An 8,745-nucleotide genomic window follows, 5' to 3' on the forward strand; every position below is an offset into this window, starting at 1 on the left:
TTTTATCATCGACTCTGCCTCCTACCAATGCTGAGGGCCAACCATTACCTATCCCTGAAATGGTTCTTGATAGACGTCTTGTTAAGCAAGGCATGAATCCAGCAGCTGAGTTGCTCATCAAATGGCAGGGCCAAGATGCTTCGGAGGCGACTTGGGTTCCTTATTCTCACTTGGTAGCACAATTTCCCGACCTTGTGGGCAAGGTCTTTTGATGGGGAGGGTATTGTCACGATTCTGTTTAAGTGGCTTTGACTTAAGCGACGTCGTCTTTTGTTAGTATCTCTTTGTTGCTTCCTGGAACTGCAGCCATCAGATGAGAAGAAGCAATGAAGGGCTGCGATTACTTTATGTTGTATATGTATTGTTGTTGCTTTGTAGGTTAAGTTGTTGTTGAAGTTATTCCTGTGTTAGGGTTGTTTTGGAGAGCCGCCTCTCTCTAAAGGGCGTTACCTGTGGTCACTTGCTTGGAGGGACCCTGGATCTGTTCTTGTTATGTACTTGGAGTTCATTCAGTCATATATAGATATCCTCAGTTCTGGTTGGAGTTAACTGTGTTGGTCTTATTTATCTCCTGGTTACTTGCTCATTTATAGTTGTGTGACATCGTCCGATTGATGATGGAAATACATATGTAGGTTGGTTCAATTGAGAGTATCACCATATTCAAGATGGTATAAACGGACAAATCAAGTCAAGGAACCAAATTCTCCTGTTAAAGCTAGGCCTAGGATTTCCAAAATCAGCATCAAATCTGATTGTTCAGGCATGTGCAAGCAATTCTTTGTTTTCCATCACATGCTTCAGCTTATAAACCCTAATTCTTTCTGCCAAATCAATTCTTTGTTTTCCTTGGAATTTGAATCAATACGTGGATCTTCGCTGATTGCAAGTTCAAGGGTCATAAATACTATAAATGGTGGAGGAGAAGAAGCCAAAACCAGTTTATCAAACTCATGTTCTTGAATTACTGCAATCAAAGGCAACAATATCCCAACAAAATACCCAGTTCATCATGCCCATCACCCATGTTCAAGCCAGACTGAAGATTCAAGAAATACCCAGTTCAAGAACCCAACTCCTACTGCAGTACCTCAAACCCATGTTCAACCTCATACCCAGTTCATCTCCTTTATCATTCATTTCACAAGAACATCTCTAAATCTAACCCAATTAATCAACATCGTCAAACGTTCCAATAGAACAAATATATCCTCCACAACCAATTAATCAAACCCAATCCCTCACACTCTTGCTCTTCCTCCTCTTGCTCCACGTGACCACTGCCGCCACCATCGTTCTTCATCATCTCCTCCTGCTCCAATTGATTTAGGATTTTAAATTAAAATAAGATTTTAATTTTTAAGGGCTTCTTTGATTTTTGATTTTTGGTTGGGAACATGTCACATTTTACACATCACTTTTACTTTTCCAAATAAAAATTATCACATTTTATCCTCAATAAATATAGAGAGTTAAATTTAAGTGAGTTTTACATGTATTTTTTATAATGTATGACTAATTACATGCCGCATACATTCGGGATAAAATGAGGGTCATATCACATAATCACATTGAATCCCGACCTACATGCTAAACTCGGGAATTAAAAAAGTTTTTTTTATAAGAAATAGGGAGATTACATTGCAAGGAAGTGCAGTTAAACTTAAAATAAAAGCAAGCAATGACCACTTAACACAACAAATGTGTTCATTATTATCATCAGAAACAATCAAACCAGAGAATCACCGAGTACATCTACTTAAAAAACTCCATAACCCAAAAGTTGCAGACAAAGCACTCAACTCTGATGCCCTTAAATCCAGCTCCAGTAGCTAAAGCCATGAATTCTTGTTGAGTTCTCTCCTTTCCTCCATGGCTTTGAATCATCATTAGCACATCACGCCCAGAATTATTTCTCCAAGCAGCAGTAGTACTAGGCTCAGGCGTGATTGGAAGTATTCCATCCACAATAATCACCTTTCCATCATCAGGAATTGCATTATAGCAGTTCTTTAATAACTTCAAGCAGTGTTCATCACTCCAGTCATGCAGTATCCACTACAAATCTCGAAGAAAAATGTCGAAATAACGCATAAAAACAGCTTGCTGCCTCTACAAAATTACAGAACTTACCTTCATGAAAATAGCATCTCCTTTGGGAACACTAACGAACATGTCTCCTCCAACATGTTCCACCCCTGAAATATAGATACAGCTATAAATTATCGATCGATCAATCGATCGACATCAGGAGTAATCGTTTCTTTAACGATAAGAAAAACGCACCGGGATATGATGGAGCATGTTGTACAACATGAGGCAGGTCAAAGTTGATACCAGCAATAGAAGGGTATTTGGAGGTGATTAGGCCCAAAGTTACACCAAGTCCACCACCAATATCAACTACCCTTTTGAGTTGCTCAAACCCTTTGTAAGATTTAAGGATCTCTTTCACAATTATGGTTGTGTGGCTTAGCATTGCTGTGTTAAGCATTTGATTGAACCTGGAGTCCTTGCCTGCGTAATCGAAGATGTTCATTCCGTGCATCCGGTTAAAAGGAACTCCTCCTTCAAGGACTGCATCTTTCAACTGGCTCCTTTATAATATAGGAATTGGCATTCAACAAGTCATTTATAATGTTGATGCTGAAAGAAGAAGAAGAAGAAGAACTGACCAGATATCCAAGAAGACTTTGTCTTGAATGAAAGCCATCAATCTTCCCAATGAAACACCATCTTTATTCATGACAAAGTAGTTAGACACAGGAGTCAACCCATAGAGTCTTTGAGGAGATCCAGTTCCATGACCACCATCATCAACAGAGCAAGCAAGAACAGAGTGGGCAGCAAGAAGATTGAGAATCCTATCAATCATCATAGGAGCATCTGGGTTTTTGGTAGGCATCTGTTTTGCAATCTCTGAGGAGGATAATTTGGCACCTTCACCTGCCTTGGCTAAAATCTCAAAAACCTCAATTCAATTGCTGCATGCATAACCATTGGTAGCACTGATGAGTTCACTAGTTGCATAGCATATGAATAATGCTCATCATCTTTCACTGAATTCGCCATTACTGCCTATTCACTAGAGGTTCTATTTTTTCCACAACGCATTGAAAAGGTGTGGTGGTATATATGGATGGTGGTGGGGGCATTGTTGGACAAAGGACAATCCTCTTTACTGTTCAAAACTGATGTGAACTTACTAAAATAAAAAAAAATGTTAGATCCTAATCATCTCAGTAATTTATCTTGTCCATCGATTAATGTAAATGCAGGGGTTTATAAAAACTGATGATTGAACCAGAGAGTAATATGTCAGGCAATAAGATAACTGATATCTCATTTACTGGAATCCTTATCGTTTCTATTTTTTAAAACACTATGAAGAGCTACACTTCAATATATCCATAATGAATACTCTCGAGTAAACACTCTAAATGTCAAAAGGTCCCGCAAGAGAGAAAAACAAGAATAAAATTGATTCAGTGGATCCCATAAGAGAGAGAAAAACAAATATGAAGTATAAATAAAATTACTACATGTTTCAAGTGTCATTTTATTTCCATTGAACTATACTTATCCAAAAAGATAGCTTGGAAGTGCTACATCCATTGTGGATGCTCTAAATAATGAACTTACTTTGACTGTTGATTAATGTAGGACCCACACGACTTTGGGGACAAGTCTGTGTTGAAAAAACGTTCCTCCGAAATCAAAGTCAAACACGGAATCAATGAACTAATGACATGAAAATAAAGGAAGGAAAGTCATCAACAATTAGGCTAGGAAGAAAAAAAAAACCAGAAAGAGACGTGAGAGTTGAAGTTATTTAGATCTTAATGGTCATTAGCTCTAGGTTAATAAGTGCGACCGAACAATGGTTAATTTGTTATTTAATGATATTTGTTGACACCACGATCAAATGAACCAACATAATTGAGAAAAAATCAATCATTAAATTGGAACTTATATTGTATGCTTGATCTTTATGACTTGTAATTGGATTACTTGATGAAATTACTATCGTAGCCTTTTCTCTATTGTCTACAATATCTTCAACAATAATCTGAATTTTATTTTCTTTCTAACTAAATTCTCTTTTCTTACAATTGTTTTGCTCATATTCACTTAGTTTATTGAGTTGGGTAATATAATTAAGCTATATTTGTCTTTGTAGGATCTATCTCGTACTTGCATACGCTGTCTTATTCATAGTCAATCGTACACTTGCGATAATTATTACATCAATGACCACTTTGTAAAATAATCACAAGGAGAGGTTTGTTTATTAAGAAATATATATAACCTTTTATTAGGGATGGTAATGGGGTAGGGTGGAAGCGGATCATGGTCGTCCCATCCCCACCCCGCACCTCCACGAGTATGCCCTGACTCCGTCCCCGTGGGTACCCTCCAGATTCAATATCTTTGAAAAAATAAAAATCAAACTGCATATCCTAGGTATTACGACTTAATTCCTTATGATTTGGGTGCTTCTCCTGAAAATTAGTTTTTTTTTTTTCCATTGCTCTCTTTGTAATGGTGGTGATAGCTTTGAGAAGGATAACAATGCAGGAGGAGGGCAATCTAGAAGAAATGTAGCTGCTGTTTATAATTTCCCAATAATGTAGCTGCTGTTTATAATCTAGAAGAAATGTATAATAAACTTGTAGTCATTGTAAAGTAAAGTTGACGTAAGAATTAATATCTATGATCATGACTAATGATGCAGATTTTTCAAACTCTTTTTTTGTTTGTTTCTGTTGTTGTTTTTTTTCTAATTGGCAGTTCCTTTCAATGAAGCAAGTTAACATGGAGAGATACCAGGCTAGATATATGTTAAGCTGGATAGCATATTGTCAATCTGTATACATCTTTGGAAAATTCCTTGCCTAAATGTATTCATTGTTGACCAGGGTGCTATGTGTATGTAATGGCTGCTTATGATAACGTCATCTCAGTCCCAACTCTGTTGGAGTAATGTAATCTAAACTTTCATCAAATTCAATTGGTGTTGATAAAAGTGTTGGGCATCATTGCTGAGAACCATAAAAGACAAAACTTTTATTAGTATTTATTTAGTATTTATATTCTTGTTGGTATTTTCTTTTAATTAGTCTAGTTTAAGAGTTGGGTTTCGGTTGGTTAAGGTATAAAGTAGTATTTGTTTAGTATTTATTTATAATTAATATTTGTTTAGTATTTATATTCTTATTGGTATTAGCTGTCAGGTGTTTTGTGAAACTTATAGCTGATGTAGGATTATATGCTGTAAAAATATCTATTTTACTTTAGTTTAAAAGATAGAATAAAAACTACACAAGCCATTAAGAACCATATAAATCATTGTAGTTGTTATTTTATGATTTTTATTTGTTTGCTAATTTTTTATTATTAATCTTAGTTTTATGTTTAGACTTATAAATTACAAGATATCTTTATGGAAAAAAATTAATTTATATATCATATATAATGTTATCTTAATAAAAAAATAAAAAATAAACATAAACTTTAAAATAAGTTTTAATTTGGAGCTTATTTTTTTAGAATTTATTAGAGTTTTTAAATTAACTTATAAACTAGTTTGTTTGAGGTGTATGGTAAAACTTATGCTCTTAGCATAAATACAAAACATTTTGTTTGGTGACTCCACTCTAATGGGAAATTTACCGCCCACATTCTCCATCTCCGATTTCAAATTCACACAGTCCTCTAGACTCCACTTTACGGGCCACGCTCTCCTTCTTCGATCGCAAATTCTCGTCCTTCATCGACACTATGATCTTCGACTCTTCGTGCGTGCATTAGTAGCAGCCAAGTCAGTAATTAAATGGCTGCTCCGCCCCTGGAAATTGGCTGGAGAGGCAATCGATAAGGATCTCAGACGTAGCCATCGCTAAGTAGATGATGGGAGAATTGTTCGCGTCTCCGGTACTTTTGAGGTCTATAGCACATAAAGATGAGAAATGTAATGAAAAAAGTTCAGATTTTTAGACACTATAATGTTATCAATATCGTAGGACATGAGATTTGATTTTCTCGAGAAAATGCAGGAAAGTTTTGTGGAGGACAGGGAGACCAGACGAGACTTTCTAGTTTTTATACCAGGAAGCAAATGTTTGGACTTGTGAAGAAATGAGGAGTGTGAACAGTGAAATACAGCTTTGGGACGGAGATGCACTATGAAACGACGTCGTCTGATTGTAGGAGAGTTCCACGTAAGACGCTAAGATCATCATAATGGGATTGGGCTGGATTTGATCCCAACAAAATGAAAGCGTGAATACTTGTTGGGCCTGGGCATTCAAAATGGGCTTTGGAGAAAGACAGTAAGAATAATGTTTGAGATCCCATAAAAATTATCACATTTTATCCCGAATAAATATAGAGAGTTAAATGTTAAGTGAGTTATTGGTTGAGTGATAATGATTTTGCATGTCCCTGACTGAGGTCATGGGTTCTAGTCTCACCTCCTCCAAATATTTATAATGAAGTGCGTGGGCTTAGTCTGCCCCTCCGTGGGCTTGATTTGTGCTTTCATCGTGGGGTTTGTTGACACCTCTACTTTCATAGACTTGATCTGGTGGTGTGTCGTATATTATATTTGTACTTGTACTAAAAAACAAAAAAAATGTAAAGTGAGTTTCATATGTGTTTTATAACGCATGACTAATTTAAATGCCGCATACATTTGGGATAAAATGAGGGTCATATCACATAATCACATTGAATCCCGACCTACATGCTAAACTCGGGAATTAAAAAAGTTTTTTTTTATAATAAATAGGGAGATTACATTGCAAGGAAGTGCAGTTAAACTTAAAATCAAAGCAAGCAATGACCACTTAACACAACAAATGTGTTCATTATTATCATCAGAAGCAATCAAACCAGAGAATCACCAACTACATCATCTACTTGAAAAATTCCATAACCCAAAAGTTGCAGACAAAGCACTCAACTCTGATGCCCTTAAATCCAGCTCCAGTAGCTAAAGCCATGAATTCTTGTTGAGTTCTCTCCTTTCCTCCATGGCTTTGAGTCATCATTAGCACATCACGCCCAGAATTAGCTCTCCAAGCAGCAGTAGTACCAGGCTCAGGTGTGATTGGAAGTATTCCATCCACAATAATCACCTTTCCATCATCAGGAATTGCATTATAGCAGTTCTTTAATAACTTCAAGCAGTGTTCATCACTCCAGTCATGCAGTATCCACTACAAAACGTTCCGAAGAAAAATGTTGATATAACGCATAAAAACAGCTTGCTGCCTCTACAAAAATACGGAATTTACCTTCATGAAAATGGCATCTCCTTTGGGAACACTGACGAACATGTCTCCTCCAACATGTTCCACCCCTGAAATTTAAATATAGTGATGTTTCCAGATAAATTATCGATCGATCGATCGATCGATATCAGCAGTAATAGTTTCTTAATGGTAAGAAAAACGCACCGGGATATGATGGAGCATGTTGTACAACATGAGGCAGGTCAAAGTTGATACCAGCAATAGAAGGGTATTTGGAGGTGATTAGGCTCAAAGTGATACCAAGGCCACCACCAATATCAACTACCCTTTTGAGTTGCTCAAACCCTTTGTAAGATTTAAGGATCTCTTTCACAATTATGGTTGTGTGGCTTAGCATTGCTGTGTTAAGCATTTGATTGAACCTGGAGTCCTTGCCTGCGTAATCGAAGATGTTCATTCCGTGCACCCGGTTAAAAGGAACTCCTCCTTCAAGGACTGCATCTTTCAACTGGCTCCTTTATAATATAGGAATTGACATTCAACAAGTCCTTTATGATGTTGATGCTGAAAGAAGAAGAAGAAGAAGAAGAAGAAGAAGGAGAAGAAGAACTGACCAGATATCCAAGAAGACTTTGTCTTGAATGAAAGCCATCATTCTTCCAAATGAAACACCATCTTTATTCATGACAAAGTAGTTAGACACAGGAGTCAACCCATAGAGTCTTTGAGGAGATCCAATTCCATGACCACCATCATCAACAGAGCAAGAAAGAACAGAGTGGGCAGCAAGAAGATTGAGAATCCTATCAATCATCATAGGAGCATCTGGGTTTTTGGTAGGCATCTGTTTTGCAATCTCTGAGCAAGACAATTTGGCACCTTCACCTGCCTTGTCTAAAATCTCAAAAACCTCCAATTCAATTGCTGCATGCATAGCCATTGGTAGCACTGATGAGTTGACTAGTTGCATAGCATATGAATAATGTTCATCATCTTTCACTGAATTCGCCATTACTGCCTATTCACTAGAGGTTCTATTTTTTCCACACCGCATTGAAAAGGTGTGGTGGTATATATGGATGGTGGTGGGGGCATTGTTGGACAAACAACTATTAGAATTTTCCGTTCTCATAGAAACATCGGGCATGCACGGTTTTATCTTCTTAAGATGTTATCTATCCCAATAATGTTCTCACAGAAGTACGTTTAACTGCAGAGTTATTACGGGATATTGTTCTTCAGGAAAACGCGTTTATGTTAACAAGGAGAATCTTCCTTACTGTTAAAAACTGATGTGAACTTAGAAGGACACCCACCGTGGTATGAACATGCTGCTTTTGGTGTTGAAAACACGTCATTCTCCATCATCTACCCGCACGAATAAACAAGTGTTTTGTTTGTTGCTGTAGGAAACAAAAAGACAAAAAGTATGGGCATCAAAGTCAAACAAGGAAACACTGACATTAAAATAAATAAAGAAAGGAAAGCC

General features: G+C 36.8%; 1 protein-coding gene and 1 pseudogene across 1 annotated transcript; both read right to left on the reverse strand.

The window, feature by feature from the left end:
- Nucleotides 1-1,571: 1,571 nt before the first annotated feature.
- Nucleotides 1,572-3,168, reverse strand: LOC119993420 (annotated as a pseudogene).
- A 3,561-nt stretch (nt 3,169-6,729) lies between these two features.
- Nucleotides 6,730-8,387, reverse strand: LOC119993419 (caffeic acid 3-O-methyltransferase-like). The gene is made up of 4 exons (XM_038840570.1): nt 7,871-8,387; nt 7,461-7,771; nt 7,299-7,363; nt 6,730-7,220 (listed from the first exon to the last, which is right to left on the reverse strand). The coding sequence occupies exons 1-4, from the start codon at nt 8,266-8,268 to the stop codon at nt 6,918-6,920; spliced, it is 1,077 nt and encodes a 358-aa protein (XP_038696498.1). The 5' UTR covers nt 8,269-8,387; the 3' UTR covers nt 6,730-6,917.
- Nucleotides 8,388-8,745: the final 358 nt, after the last annotated feature.

The sequence above is a fragment of the Tripterygium wilfordii genome, chromosome 23, assembly GCF_013401445.1.
Source record: "Tripterygium wilfordii isolate XIE 37 chromosome 23, ASM1340144v1, whole genome shotgun sequence".
NCBI lineage: Eukaryota > Viridiplantae > Streptophyta > Magnoliopsida > Celastrales > Celastraceae > Tripterygium > Tripterygium wilfordii.